The following is a 15,642-nucleotide window of genomic DNA, read 5'->3' as shown; positions in this document are numbered from 1 at the left end:
AGGCTCCAGACTCTGAGCTGTCAGCACAGAGGCCCCAAGTGGGGCTTGAACCCACGAACTGTGAGAGCATGACCTGAGCCGAAGCTGGACGCTTAACCGACTGAGCCACCCAGGCGTCCCCCTAGTCTTCCTTTCTTCCCCCCAGCAGAAGATCTGGAAATTCTTGGCGGGTGTGCCCCACCCTCACAAGGATCTCTCCCATCTCTAAGACTGTGCCACTCACAAGGCACAAACCAGTTAGGAATCCTTAGCTCTGTGTCCGCTGCAGAAAAGGCGCGTAATGGTAGTTGAATGAAAGAAAGAACTTGTTTCTTCCTGAAGGTGGAACCCACTAAGCTTCATGAAAGGGCTGCTTTCCAGGGAGTCTAGCTCGGTGCCCGCACAGAGCAGATGCCGTGGGATTGTCTGCTGCTTCCAACCCATCGGTTATGCTCTTTAAAAATGATTTCTTCATCTGGGAGGCTTACATGAGTGACAGAGGAAAAAAATCCATGCCAAGTGCTTAGCTGTGGCTCGACTGGGGCAGGGGGTGAATATATTAAGTGATGACAGTTATGTTAACATGTATCCTCCCCCCTGCCTTATGTATGACCCCGAACTCTCAGTCTACCGATCTGATAAATGGACAAGAAATGAATGTTGGGGAGCTTGGCAGGACAGTATCTTGGGAGCACCAGCAAGACGTCCCCCACTGTCAGTCTTTATAAGGAATGATGCCAGGGTATATGAAGCTCCTACAACTGCCTGGTGATGCTCTGTGTGCTTTACGCATATTAATTCATTCTATAATCACAATATCCTATTGGGACGTTATTATTAGATCCCCACTTTGCAGACAAACTGAGGCTTAGAGAGGTTAAATGACTAACATAGGTTAGTAACGGGGGGAGGGGGAGGAGGGTCGCTGCTAGCATTTTAGCCCAGTGGTTTGGCTGTAGAATCTCCATTCTTATCCCTCCCCACCCCCCATCCCCCCCCAAACACACACACGCTCCACCTCTCGGCACTATACTCGTCTCTGGGATCTTCAGCAGTAACAATAGCAAAGCATCCTACTCAGGGTCAAACGTGGTGCTGTGTGTCTTATATTCATTATCTTTATTTCCCACACTGGCTACGCAGGCATTATTAGTCCCATTTTATAGATGAGGACGTTGAGGTCCAGAGAGGAATGGTCTCCAATGTGATGCAGGCGGGGGCCAAGCAGGAAGCAGGACCCCACTCCCCTTGTCCCCACCCCAACCCCAGCGGTCCCTTACCCAGCTCTTTCCAGGGTACCAAGTGCCAGTGAAGCCCAGGGTTCCTCCTTCCCAGTCCAGAGAGTGGCAGTCCTCCCTGGCTGCGGTCCAGAGCAATCCTTTTAGCCCTATTAAATGCAAGTGGTTCCTTGGGCTTCTTGCCCTCTAAGTCTGCCAGCTCAGTTCTCTCTCCTGCCTAACTGAGCTGTTCAGTTGCTGGCAGCAAAGGGCAGTACCTGACAATGAACTAAGTACATCTCAAGCGGAACTCTTCATTTTCCCGCGCCCTACCTTGTCCATCTCCAGTCCTCTTCATCTTAGTAAAGGCATCTTAGTGACGGCGCCAGTCGCTGAAACCAAATATTCAGGAATTATTTCTCTCTCTCCCTCACTGCTGACATCCAATACGTAAGCAAATCCCTCGATTCTACCTCCAAAACACCCCTCACATTAATCCACCTTTCACCATCACGTCCTCTTCCAGCACTTTCCTCCGTCTCTAACCTCTTGGTGGGACAACTGCCATTGTGGACCCATCCCAATTCCCATAGTGGACCTCCACTACGTTCTTGCCCCTCGCTCTACAGCCTCGTCATACAGAATCAAGTGATCTCTCAAAAATGTAAGCCATTCCCCTGCTTACACCCTTCAACGGCATCCTTTTGCACTTAAAATGAGCCCAAACTCCTTCTGTGAGCCCTAGAGTGCCCTGCGCGAAGCAACACCTCCCCACCTCTCCCTCTTACTCAGCCAGAGCCTCTATATTTCTATCCAGCTTATCAGGTGTGATGGTTGAACAGTGTCCCCCCAAAGGTCATGTCTACCCAGCACCCCAGAACGTGCCCTTATTTGGCAATCGGGTCTTTGCACGTATAATTAGTTAAGATGAGGTCATCCTGGACCAGGGTGGTCCTAAATCCAATGTACGAGGTCTTCTTCGGGCACTACGGCTACAAGCCAAGGAAGTAGCTAGGAGAGCCAAGGAAAGATTCTTCCCTTGACCCTTCAGAGGGAGCATGGCCTCATTGACACCTAGACTGCAGATTTCCAGCCTCCAAAAACTGTGAGAGAATAAGCTTCTGTTACTTTAAGCCCCTCAGTCTGTGGTGATTTCTGACCGCAGCCGTGGAAAGCACCTTCCTGCCTTGGAGCCTTTGTACTTTGTACACGATTTCCTCAGCTCAGTGCCCAGCCCAGATGCCCCCAGTCGTGGGCATGTGGTTCCTAGGGTGGGAGCGAAGGTCATGCCAACCGATGGGGAAATAGAGGCTCCATTCACTCAGTCATTCAACAAATACTGCTATGGGCCTAGACACATTGTAGAGGTGTTTTGTTTTTTATTTTTAGAAATAAGCTTTTAAAGTTTACTTATTTATGTGGGGATGGGGAGGGGCAGAGAAAGAAGGAGAGAGAGAATCCCAAGCAGGTTCTGTGCTGTCAGTGTGGAGCCCGAAGCAGGGCTCCATCTCACAAACTGTGAGATCATGACCCGAGTTGAGACCAAAAGTCAGACACTTAGCCAACTGAGCCACCCAGGGGCCCCCCATTGTAGAGGTCTTTCATAATCATCCAGATTGTTTGTCATTGCTTCCATGAGAGTTAGGGTTTATGTTCCCTTCCCTCGGATCTAGGTGGACTTGGGACTTCTTCAACAGATAGGGCATGACGTAAGCAGTGCTATGTGACTTTGAGAATAGGTCATAAAAAGCCACCGGCTTCCGCTTGATTCTCCTGAAACACTTGTTCCTGGATGCTTGCTCTTGGGATGCTCCTTCTCAGAACCCAGATGCTATGAGAGGTCCAAGCCACAGAAGCAGCCACCTATAGGTACTTTGGTCAACAGTCCAGATGGGACATCCCAGCTCAGACTTCAGACATGTCAGTGAAGCCCCCAGATTCCAGCCTCCGGCCCTTTGAGTCACGCCAGCTGAGGCCCAAGACATCACGGAGCGAAGACGAGCCATCCCCACTGTCCTGTTCAGATTCTTAACCCAATCCATGAGCATTATTACATGGGTTGTTGGTTTATGCCACTAAGTTCAGGGTGGTTGCTACATCGCAATAGATAGTAGCAGGACTCGTGTGAATCGGGCTATCGCCAATTTTCAGGAAGTAAAGACTATCGCCATGGGAAGGGAAACCCATTCAATAACTGAACACATGTTCACTGGTTTTGAGTTAGGGACTGATCTGGGTCACTGGGATGAATGGTCAGCTCTGGGAATTAGGCAGAGTGGGCACGACCGCTCCCATTTTGCAGATGGGGAAACTGAGGTGAAGTGGTGAAGCGAGACACAGAATGCGAAGCAGGCTCCAGGCTCCGAGCTGTCAGCACAGAGCCCGACGCGGGGCTCGGACCCACGAACCGTGAGATCATGACCGGAGCCGAAGTCGGATGCTTAACCGACTGAGCCACCCAGGCGCCCCACCGTAAGAGTTTTGAAGCTATTATGACAATGTGTGTTGGAGTGCCATGTCTAGTCTGCAGTGAGGCTTGGGTACAGGATTCAGGGAATGCGTCCCCAAGAAAGTGACACGTCAGCAGAGCCACTGGAAAGGTCATTCTGGCTCATCACCAACCCCATTCCAAACAATTAATGTAAGACACCAGTTTTCTTTTTCTCCCAGTACCCACACACAAAAAAATACATTTCATATAGCATCCCAGCACACACACACACACACACACACACACACACACAGTGAAACAAGGTCTACAAAATTATGCTTATGCTTGCTATAGCAATGTATGCTGGTTTTTCCTAGTCTATTTCATTTTTTTTTTTAAAGAAATACTGGTTACAATCTGCTAACCTGGTTCCTGATCCACAGTTGGTGACCCACCATGTGAAAAACATCTCACCCAGTCTTGGTAATCCCAACCCTTCACCAGTGACTGGGCTGGAATGCACAAGTGGCTAATTCTAGTTAGTGAGTCATGAATGGCTGCTGGTGGGGGGGCTTCTGGGAAGGTTGTAATCTTCTGTAACCAGTTCTAGAGGGAGGGGGAGGGAGAGAGGGAAAGAGACAGAGACGGAGAGAGACAGATCCTACAGACACGTGACCCTCAGTGCATGCCTCCTTAAATTTCATGCTCTACGCTGCTTTCTCACCTCCTGTGCTTCCCACCTTGGGTGAAAGAAATGGGGAGCACCCATCCACGCCAGTGTCAGGGAAGAGCTCCCAGACGAGGTCTGCTCCAAGCACCTACAGAGGAAGCAGGCTGGGTGACGTTGCCCCCAGGTGCCTGGGAACCCCCGTGGCCGCCGCCCGCGGGGCACGCGTTGGCCGTGTGCACGGGCGCCCTCTGCCGCCAGATGGTGGCAGTGCTGTGACCAAGAGGAAACCCTTTTCCTGTCTCGGTTTTCGCTGCCTGAGGAAGCCCCCGCCTCGGGGCCCGGCGTGGGTCTGTGGTCCTGCAGCTTCCCAGACTGCTTCCACCACCTTGGCTTCCTTCAGACGGCGAGTGAAGAGACAGGGGCCCGAAGAGGCGATGGGGTGTCTCAGAATCACCCCATGAGAGCTGAGATTTGCACGTGTCTCTGGCTGACTCAAAATAACATTGCCATGTTACAGAGATTATCGCCATTTGTCCTTCCCTTTTTGCCCGGAGTAGCATCTGGAGAATGCAAGTGGATAGACAGCCTCCCCCCCCCCCCCCGACAGTCCTTACCAGCCGAATTGAGGAAAGCTTCTGCTCTTTGAAAGCCAGAGGGGTCCCCTGGCTTCCCCTGCTCCGCAGTAGGGGACTGGGTTTTCCAAGGGTGCCGCAGGGAGGTGTCCCACGTACTCTTTTGCAAGAGTCAAGAGGCAGGGTCCATTTCTTCACTCCCTCTGGTCTGGGATTCTTTTGGTAGAAGCGATGCTGGCCGATTCCAGCGCGGCTCCTAACTGGCCTGGCAGGTGCTGCTTCTGGCCCCCCAGAGCCCCAATTTTCCGGTAAGATGTTCAAGGATGCTCTGTCCAGGACACCTAAGGAGCCCCGTGGCCCCAGACAATGAGTGCAGAGGCCATTGGAAATGGCCCCAGCCCCTGTCCCCCTCCACCTGCACCCATGCAAGAAACCATAAGCGAGAGTGCAGTTAACCCACAGGACTTTGTGAGCTAATAATAGATCTTTGTTTTAGGTCCCTAGCTTTGGGGGTAGTTTGCTTCACAGCCGTAAATAACCAAGAACACCTACCCTACAACAAGGTGGGTGTTAACTGAAGAGATTAGAGGTCAGGGACTCTGTCTCCCAGTGTAGAGATATTTTGGTTTTCTTTTCCTTCCTCTTAATAATGGAGCCAGCAAGTGCCAGAGTGGGGATTGGAAGTCAGCGCTCGAACTCATTTCCAGGGTCACGTGGACATTTCCAGGTGGGCAGTGAGAGGGAGCAGCAGGGGACTTGAACTTCTCACCTGGAACCTTTCCCTCTTGGCTGCGCATCCCCAAAGCTGGGCCTGTGGCAGCCAGCAGAGGGCTTCTGATGTTGCCAAGTTTCCAACCCTGAGACCCCAGGGCTCCCCACTGCTGGGGTCAAGGGAAATTAGCACTCCCCCTTCCTCAACTCTCCTCTTTGAAGTTTGGATTCTTCCCTGGGTAGGAGAAAGGTCAACATTAGCATTTATGACTCGGGGAAAATCCCATAATCCTCTCTGAACCTCAGGTTTCTTATCTGTAAAATGGGCATAATGATGACCCCTTTGCCTGCCTCAGAGAGCTTTTGGTATAGAAGGGGGGCTCTGGAAGCCAGACTACCTGTATTTAAATTCTGTCTCTGCAGCTTACTAGCTGTGTGACTTTGTGCAAAACACCAAACCTTTCTGAATGTGGTTTCTCCACCTCTAAAAGAAGGATAAGAATAATACCATCTATCTCATATACTTTTGTGAGGTTTAAATAAGGTTATGTACACCAAGCTTTTCACAGAGTTTGGGGCGCATCTAACGGCATGTTAGAGCCCGCCCACGCCGACTCGCGAGAGCGGATTGTGGGCATCTCTGTGCACGCTCCCAGCACATCATAAGCACCCAACAGACTCTAGCTATTATTATCTGTACCGCTCTAATTTTTGTAAGGACGAGGATTCACGGATTAGTTGTGCAATTTAAAAAAAAAAAAAAACGTGTGGGTGAGCCACTGCCTAAATAAGCCACGAGGCAGCTTTGTGGGAACGGAGCTGCGGTGAGGCAGGGTGTCGCGTGAGGCCAACGATGGCCCTCGGTGATGAGCACAACTCCCTTTGGGGAGTGGGTGGCAAAATGGCAAGAGTGGGGCTCAGCTAACCCCGGTTGGTGACTCACAGCGCACGCTGGCTGTTTAAGTCCAAACACTTGCCTGGGGAACTCTTTCTCAACTGCTCTGTCCATTTCCCCTTTGGCCACAAATTTTGGTGCAACGCGGGCTGCCTCCAGGGCCTGACCATTCCCTGCTGCAAGCCCCAAATCTTCAGGAAAAGGAGCTGAGACCAGAGGGGGCGGCGCAGTCCCACCTCCAGATACCTGGTCGTTGAACTGATTTTTACCGAGTGCTTACTCTGCACCAGGCACTGCGTTAGGAACTGGAAATACCGTGGAGGACCAGACACATCGTACGGTGTTTACACTCTTGCGGGGCGACATGAAACACACGGCAAGGAACAAACAAGGAAGTAGCTAAATCTCTAAATGGATACGTAAGATAGTAAAGAATATCGATGAGGGTATTTATGGAGAAGAGGAAACAATTTGATATGATAGATCAGGGGTCAGCAAACCTTTTAGTTAAAGAGCCAGATAGTACGTATTTCCGACTTTGTGAGCCACGCAGTCCCCATCTCGACTGCTCAAATCTGCCATCAGAGCAGAAGCAGCCAGAGACAGTACTCAAACTAATGGGTGTGGCAATGTTCCAATAAAATTCTGGTCACGAAACAAGGCAGCAGGCCAGAATTGGCTCACAGATGAGCAAGCGCCCACTCCCGTGATGGAGTGAAACTGGCTGGGATAAGGCAATATTAGGTAGAGTGGTCAGGGAGGGCTTTCCCGAGGAGGTGACGTTTGAGCCAACCCCCAAAGGATGCAAAGAAACGGTCCATGCCAAGACGTGAAGGAAGCGTGTTCCAGGATTTGGGAACAGCAAGGGCATTGCCCTGAGGTGCAAGCCAGCCTGGTGTGTCTGAGGAGCTGAAGTCCAGGCAGCGGGGGGGCAGAGGGAGGGAGGGAGAGGCTGGCTTGAGCAGGGCTTTGTGACCCAGGGCACATCAATTTCCTGGCAGGAAAGGGTCGGTGGTCTCAAAGGGAGAAACTAAAGAGAGTTTGAGGAAGGTACAGAGGCGGGGACTTGGTAAAGGGAAGAAGGATGGCGAGGCCTTCAGAAACCAGCAACCCTGGAAGCTGTGCCCCTTCAGAACCCAGGGGGATCTCTGGCCACCGACGAGGGGGCCCCCCCAAGCCAGACAGGAGCTGTGGCTGCTGGTAATGGAATGCCGTCCCTGCCAAACAGCCCAGAGGGCTGCAGGAATGAATACCCTGACATCTCTCTCCTCTCTCCCTCTGGATGGCCTGCCAGTGACTCCCACTGGCTGAGCCCGACTAGAAGTCAGAGGCCAAGGGAGCCGGGGTGATGCAATTCACGGAGTTTTGATTCCTGGGAAAGAGAAGGGCAGAGAATGACCTGGAGGGGAAAACAGGGAATAATACCAAGCCCACAGGGGAGGGAGCTGGGGGTTTACTAGAACCTGGATGGGGATACAGTTGCCAGATAAAATATGGATAACTCGGTTCAATTTGAATTTCAGATAAGCAGCAAATGCAGGCTTAGTACAAGTATGTTCAGTAGAAGAAAGTCCCAAGGACGTACTTACACTAAACCCGTATTTGTTATTTGTCTGAAATTCAAATGGACCCAGGTATCATGTATTTTTATTTGCTAAACGCTGGCAAGCCTGGTCGGGAAATCCCCAAAGGATTTTGAAACAAAGGAGTAACATAATCTAATTTAGGATTTAATAAATACTTCATTTAGAAAATCAAGAAAATGTTAGGCTGCTAAACCTCAGAAGATTCGGGGGACATATCAATAAGTTCCGGGAGCATTTGGGCACATCTCGCTAGGCAAAGTTTCCATCTGCCAGTCGGAGGCCCCTGATGCAGGTGAGAGCCTTCACTGATCCCCAGCTGGTCTGGAGGAACCTGGGGCTGTCTCTGCACTTCCTCGTGGGTCACTGTGCAGAATGCTTTACTGCTTCTCGAGGCCTTTTTACGCCCCAGTATCGAATTCCTCCCTTCCCACATTCCCCCGCCCCCCCTCCGTGGAAAGTAGGTCACATGGGTTATTATTATGCAGTCATTATGCAGGCATAGAAACTGAGGCTCAGAGAGGCGAAGCAATCCACCCAAGGTCACACAGCAAGGACCAAGGTCTGTGCGGCTCCCGCGCTGCTTCCCCTCTGCCTTACATGCCGGGCCGGGTGCTGGCAGGCCCGGGTGTCAGAAGCAGGAGGGGGTCTCCGGGGGCAGCTGCTGGCCTGGGCGCCTGTCGTATCTGCGCTGGAGCCGGGCGTGAAGGTGGCGGGCCCTCCTGGCCTCCTGGGCCGAGAAGAAGGAAGCGGCGACGGTGTGCCGCAGGCGCCGGGCGTAGGTCTCCAGCAGGACGGTGGCGCAGGCCGCCAACTGCAGGGCGCCGGCAGCCAGGGGGGCGGCCGCGTGGGGGCGCCGGGCGGGCAGCAGCCGGCAGCCCTGGGAGGTGAGGCGGAGCTCCCACTGGAAGGACCTGTGAGCAGAGAGGAAGGGGCTCTCCGGAGGCGGCTGGTTGAAGAGAAAGGGGACGAAACCCAGGACCGTGTACGTGGCCTTGAAAGAGGAGAAAAAGGCCAAGTCAACAGACGCTCCAGCCATCCCCTGTCTCCCGCCACTCGTGCAGGCTTGTCCTCATCTGCAAAATGGGCGCAGAACTAAGGCAGCCTCCTGGGGGTGGAGGAGGGCCAGATGAGGTGGGGAGTCTGAGGCAGGCTTTTTGACAAACAAAAAGCACCGTACAAATGCTGTTTTCATTATTACTTTCTGAGCAGAATACTTTAAAGAAAACAAATGGGTGCTTTGGTCATTTACTCTTTGCTAAGCCCTTTAGTGAATATTTTAGACGTCTTTTTCATCAAATATGGGCAATCCTATGAGCTTGAGCCCAGAACGAGCCTTGCTGAAAAGATGGGAACCCTGGGGCGCCCGGGTGACTCAGACAGTTGGGCGTCCACTTCGGCTCAGGTCATGATCTCCGGGTTTGTGGGTTCGAGCCCCGCATCGGGCTCTGTGCTGAGGGCTCCTAGCCTGGAGCCTGCTTCGGATTCTGTGTCTCGCTCTCTCTCTGCCCCTCCCCCACTCGTGCTCTGTCTTTAAAAAATAAATAAACACTAAAAAAAAAAAAAAAGACAAAAGATGGGAAATCTAAGGTCCCCTAGTGTTACATGTGGCCAGCCCGGGAATCAGTCCCAGCCAAGGGGAGTGCCAACACCCTGAGCCTATTCCTAAGCTCTACAATTCCCTTGGGGTATGTTGGAGCACAGCAGGGGGAGGCAGGGAGGTCAGAGGTTAACCATCTGACCTTTGGAGCCAGACTTCTTGGGTTGGATCCTGGTCTGCCCAGGGCCAACTTCTCGGCCAGGCACAGTGAGCTATCACATTTCGTCGGTTTGGGGATTCATCTCTCCCCCCACATTTTAACCTCTTTGAGATCAAGATGTGTCTTTCAAGCAATGGGATTTGTAACCCCATTCCACAGTTGTGCCATTTCACGCTTTGTGAGAGGGCCAGAGGGTGCCAGCAAGAAAGCTTGCAGAGTGGGCGTCTGCAGCTTGGAGGAAAATGCTGGAAATGATAGTGGGGCATCACCAGCTCTCGAAGGCACAGAGGCCGGTAATATTGGGTGAAAACCCACAGACTCTGAGAACTCAAGCAGAGCCATTCAGAGGAGTCAGGCTTGAATGGAAGGACGTTTTAGGAAAACATCACAAAACGAATCCACCGTTTTTCTTTTTTTCCATACCTGAGAAAGATAAGATAAGTCTATGTGAAATGAGAAGTGAACTATTTTATATGAATACAATTAAAATTCTGAATGATAAGAGGCGCCTGAGTGGCTCAGTCGGTTAAGCATCCGACTCTTTTCAGCTCAGGTCACGATCTCATGGTTCTTGGGATCGAGCTTGGGATTCTGTCTCTCTCTGCCCCACCCCCACTCTCCCTCTCTCTCAAAATAAATAAGAAGTATATATTTTTTACTTCTAAATGATAAGAAGGCATTGCGTCTTGGTTTGATTGGCAGCATTTTCTTTCCTAATGACACATAAAAATGATCATGTGATTTGCAATCAATGACATCTTGGATTTGATGAAATAAGGTAAATCAGGTGCCACCCTGGGGACAATGCCTGATACATTTCTTTACTGTGACCCCCCCTTCCCATATGAAACGCGTTTCACAGCACCTTCCAAGCACAGATTGTATTGTGATCAGAGAAAAATGTCATAAAAACAAAACCTTAACCTTATCCTTTACAATATACTCTCATAAATTTCTAGTCTATTTGATTTCATTAAAAAAAAAGTGGCCATAACCTCCCAAGTTGATTAAATTGATTTCATGCAGTTTGAGAAAGCACTTTCTTAGGATATAAAAAGTACTTACTAAATATTAGCCATTAATATTATTCACTCAGAGTCTGAACTTTGGTTTTATGCAGTGGAGTTTTGTGTGAGATCTCATCATTAAAAAAAAAAAAAAGATTTTTGGCAAAAGATTGAAAACCACAAATCTTGATCGGATAATAAATATATCCAATGGAACACAGATGGTAAATATTTTATATGTCACTATTAAAATGGTAACTATTTTAGATCATACACAGATCATACAGTCCTTGATTCAACTATCAACTTTGTTGAAAAGCCACAGCAAACACGTAAACAAATGGCATGGTTATGTTCCAATAAAACTTAATTTACAAAAACAGGAAGCCAGCAGAGTTTGGCCCGCGGGCCGTAGTTGGCGGACTCCTGGCCTAGATCATTCAATATATACAGTCTGATATATACAGATGTCAGCTTTTAATGATAGCCGCTATTTATCAACCCCCTCCTGTGTGGCCTGGAGCTCCTGGGTACTTTTACAAACTACCACTTGTTAAGACTCACAATAACCTTGTGGGGTGAGGGGGACTGATCCACTTTGTACAAGTGAGGAAAAAGAGACTAAGACTTGCTGCCACGTAAGAAAAGAGTGACCTTGGGCATCGAATTAATTTTTTTTTAAATTTTTTTTAACATTTTATTTATTTTTGAGACACAGAGAGAGAGAGCATGAACAGGGGAGGGTCAGAGAAAGAGGGAGACACAGAATCCGAAGCAGCCTCCGGGCTCCGAGCTGTCAGCACAGAGCCGATGCGGGGCTCGAACTCACGGACTGAGAGATCGTGACCTGAGCCGAAGTCGGACGCTCAACCGACTGAGCCACCCAGGCGCCCCAAGCATCGAATTATTTTAAAGCCTCTGGGTATCTGTGTCCTCTCCTGTACTCGGGGTGAAAATAGAACCCAGCGCATCAGGCTGCGGTGGGACTTACAGGAGCCTGTGAATGCCCCAGGTTCCCGTAGCTTCTCCAAGGGCTGGGACTCGAAGGCAAATAAAATTCAGTTGCAGATCAAATGGTTAACACACCCTAGCCCTTCCGAGGGGGCTTCCTAGAGGACTCTAGTCCTCTCTTCCCATCACCCTACTTACATCATACTTGACCGTGAGCGTGGTGGGCACGGCAGGCAGTTTCTGCGCCCAGTCCACGGCTGCCTGAGCCAGGAGAAAGGCCACGTGGTCTGTAGCCACCATCACAGCTGTGGCCATCAGGGGCAGGGTGAGCAGTCCCAGCCTCAGGAGACAGCTCAGCAGCTCCCCCTGGGACAGCCTCGGCCGGGCGGCCCAGAGCAGCCAGGCTGGGGGGGAGGCCACCAGGTGTGTGGCCTGGGCCTCGGCCAGCTGCGAAGCCAGTTGTCGTGTGGCGTAGATATTGTCAAACCGCAGGTCCGTCAGGTAGCGGTGGAGGTACCAGCCGGAGTCCACGAGGAGGCCCAGCACCAAGAGCCCCGCGACCACCTGCTGGGTCCCCAGCACGGCCGCCCGGACCAGGGACTCCAGACCAGAGAAGTCCTCCAGCACCTGCTGAGTGACCCTGAGCATGTGAAGCAGGAATACAGAGCCGTTGCCCTGGGCCTGGAGGGTCAAGCCCCGGCCGCCTGCTTGGCCAGCGGGGCCCAGAGCCCCGGACGCTGTGTGCAGCCGGTGAGTGGTGTTGAGCAGGCTTTCCAGGGAGCCCTCTGTGACACATCTCAGCACCTGCCCGGCCGCGCCCACGTTGGCCAAGACGTTGGGCACCACGGCGACGGCCAGGGTGGCGGTGCTCCAGGACAGGAGCAGGCGGCGGCCCTGCTCCGTGCTCAGGGTGGGGACGCTGAGTGCAAACAGGCAGCGCGCGGGGGGCACCAAGCCCAGGACCAGGAAGACCAGGAGGCCGCAGACAGTGGCCACTGTGGCTGAGGGTCCCGGAGGGTAAAGCAGCGAGGACACGAGCCAGCGGTGCGTCAGACCCGCAGCAGCAACGGCCGGGCAACCGCACAGGAGGAGCTGGGTTAGCAGCTGGCCACAGCTGGTTGGGACAGGCTGAGAGAAGGCGACCCAGGCAGCCTGCAGTGGGACAAGGGCCTTGCGGAGCCCCAAGTGCCAGGCCCTCCACCTGCACACAAGGAAATTGGGGGGACGTCTTTCAGGAGGACGAGGGGTTGGCTGTCTGCCCAAGGCCCCTGATCCACAAAACCCTTCGACTGCTCACAGGCTCCACCCCTTAGCCACAGGGCTCGGCACCCTTCCCCCGTGGCTACCCCTAAACCCCCACCGCCCGCCTCGAACCAGTCAGAGCCTGCCCTAGGGCTATTCCCACTGGAGTTGTTGGGAGGCGCCCAGTTTCCGTGCAGTTTCTGGGGAGGTGAGGGTGAATGTCTGGGCTGCCTGTGTCCACCATTCCGGTTTGGCGAGGGTGCCCGGCCCCGGGGAATGAAAGAGCCGCAGAGAGAGAAGTGCAGAGGAGAGAGAATAAGAAAGAGGAAAAAAACATGGGGAGAGAGACATACTATTTTACTTGAATTCACAGTCTTGCTGGCCTGTTGTGTGATCCCTTCTCCACGGGCCTCAGGATCTCCTCTATAATGTGGAGGGGCAGGAGCGTGGATCCGTTGGCCACTCAGGAACTTTTCTACTCTGCTGTCCTTGTATTTATTCATTCAAAACTATTCAGGGGCGCCTGGGTGGCTCAGTCGGTTAAGCGTCCGACTTCGGCTCAGGTCATGATCTCGCGGTCAGTGAGTTCGAGCCCCGCGTCGGGCTCTGTGCTGACAGCTCAGGGCCTGGAGCCTGCTTCGGATTCTGTGTCTCCTCCTCTCTCTGCCCCTCCCCCGCTCATGCTCTGTCTCTCTCTGTCTCTTAATAATAAATAAATGTTTTAAATTAAAAAAAAAATATTCAGCAAGCAACTACTGTGTGCTCGCCATTGGAGAAACAGGAATGAATGAAACGGACAAGAGTCCCCGCCCTCATCCAGCCCACATTAAAGATGACGGCCGAGGTGTAGTCAAAAGAGGTTGGGTTCTGGGTACGTTCTGCTGGAAGAACCACTACAACTGGCCGTCTGATTGGCTGGGGGAGCGAGGAGGAGGAGGGAGTGGAGGATGACCATGGGGTTTGATGCCTGAGCGACTGCAACACCGAGGCGTCGTTTCCAGAGACGGGAAATAAATGAGATACGAAGTCGTTGATTTATAGATGACACTTGAAGCCAGGGGGCAGGAGCCGACTCCTCAGGACAGTGTGTTAAGCGGGGAGCACAGAGACTCAAGGACTGAGCCCTCGCACTCCAGGGTGAACAGGTTGGAGGCGAGAAGGAGGCCGAGAAGCCAAGGTGATGTGGTGTCTGGGAAGCCAAGCAAGTAAAATGTTCCAAGAAGAGGGGGGCGACCACATAGGTCAGGTGCTGCTGATGGGTCAACAAGGCCGAGGGCTGAGGAATGACCATTGGATTTCGCCATGTGGAGGAGGTCCCTGGAGACAGCCCAAAGGTAGCTTGGTGGCACCTTGGGCCAAAACCCAACTAGAGTGGGCCCAGGAGAGACTGGAAAGAGAAGAATGTGAGACCCGAGTCCCGACAACTCTTCTGACTCGTTTTTGCAATAAAGGGGCACAGAAATGGTGCCGTGGCCGATGGTGGGGACGGGACACGGATGGGAGAGACTCTAGCAGGTTTGCCAATCAAGAGGGGGCATGGACAAAGGGAGGCTCACAGGTGGGGGCAGGGGGGTATGATCGACAGCACAAAATCTGAGGGCGGGTCTCAGAAAAGAGCAGGGTGGTCATCCCATGTAGCAGATGGGAAGGCAGAGGACACGGGCTCAGATGACCGTGAATGGACGGGCAAAGTGTGGGCACGTACATCTCAGTTCCTCCGACACGGAAAGGAGCAATGATTAAGGGCGTGGCCTCCAGACTGCCTGGGTCCAAATCCTCGCCTCACTACTCACTGTCCGTGTGACCTTGGTCAAGGTTTCTAATCCCTCCGGGCCTCAGTTTTCTCATTTGCATACACAATGGGACTCATGTCTGTAAAATGGTGCCGTGAAGTAGGACCTCAGAGGGCCACTCTGTGTCTGGAACGTAGTAAGTACTGCATCGGCTGTGATCTGTCACTGGAGCTCCGTGCCACCGGGGCAGCGAGTGGCTCCTCGGTGTCCCTGATACGCCACAAGCGTCTAGAATGGTGTCTGCGTGCAGCGGGTGTCAGCTGTGGTGTGACTGCTTCTGTTTGCTCAGGGTAGCAGGAAAGCGAGGTCCGCACGGATGGAGAGCGTACCGGACGAGGCCGTGCAGGGCAGGCCTGAAGAAGAAGGAGAGGGTAGAAAATAGCGGGCCGGGAGGCTGGGAGGGTAGACGAACCCGGGAACTGCTACAAGCTGGGCAGCACCACGGACCCACTGGCAGTTAGAGAAGACGAATTGTGGCCTCTCTAGCCCCGGAGGGCATCTCAATTTAGGACTAAACCTCCTCCTACTGTGCAAGGAGCACCTGCTTGCTGTGCGCGCGTACTCCGAGCCGAGCGTGATGGCAAGCGCTGTGCGTGCGTTTTCTCGGTCAGTTCTTACAATGAGAGTCGTGATCACGACTCTCATTCACAGCTGGGGAAACCGAGGTCCGGAGGGGTGGAGATGTACCCAAAGTCACACGGCCAGGGAATGGCAGAGCTTGGGGCCGAAGCCCGCACCCGCCATGCCCGACTGCCGTTTTCTTGCCTGTGGTCCCAGAGTCCAGGGTCCCCAGACCTACCCGGTCCTGGCGAGGTGCTCGGCGGTTTTCAT

General features: G+C 52.6%; 1 protein-coding gene across 1 annotated transcript; it reads right to left on the bottom strand.

Annotated features, from left to right (window-relative positions):
• Nucleotides 1-7,792: 7,792 nt before the first annotated feature.
• On the bottom strand, nucleotides 7,793-15,642 carry LOC102972916 (osteoclast stimulatory transmembrane protein). The gene is given in 5 exon segments (XM_042979659.1): nucleotides 7,793-7,847; nucleotides 8,493-9,052; nucleotides 11,975-12,977; nucleotides 15,141-15,164; nucleotides 15,611-15,642. Coding segments are annotated over 5 exon segments (1,674 nt in total).

This window comes from Panthera tigris, chromosome A3 (genome assembly GCF_018350195.1).
Source record: "Panthera tigris isolate Pti1 chromosome A3, P.tigris_Pti1_mat1.1, whole genome shotgun sequence".
Classification (NCBI taxonomy): Eukaryota; Metazoa; Chordata; class Mammalia; order Carnivora; family Felidae; genus Panthera; species Panthera tigris.
The sequence above is the reverse complement of the archived record's forward strand: the minus strand, read 5'-3'. Positions and strand labels throughout refer to the sequence as shown.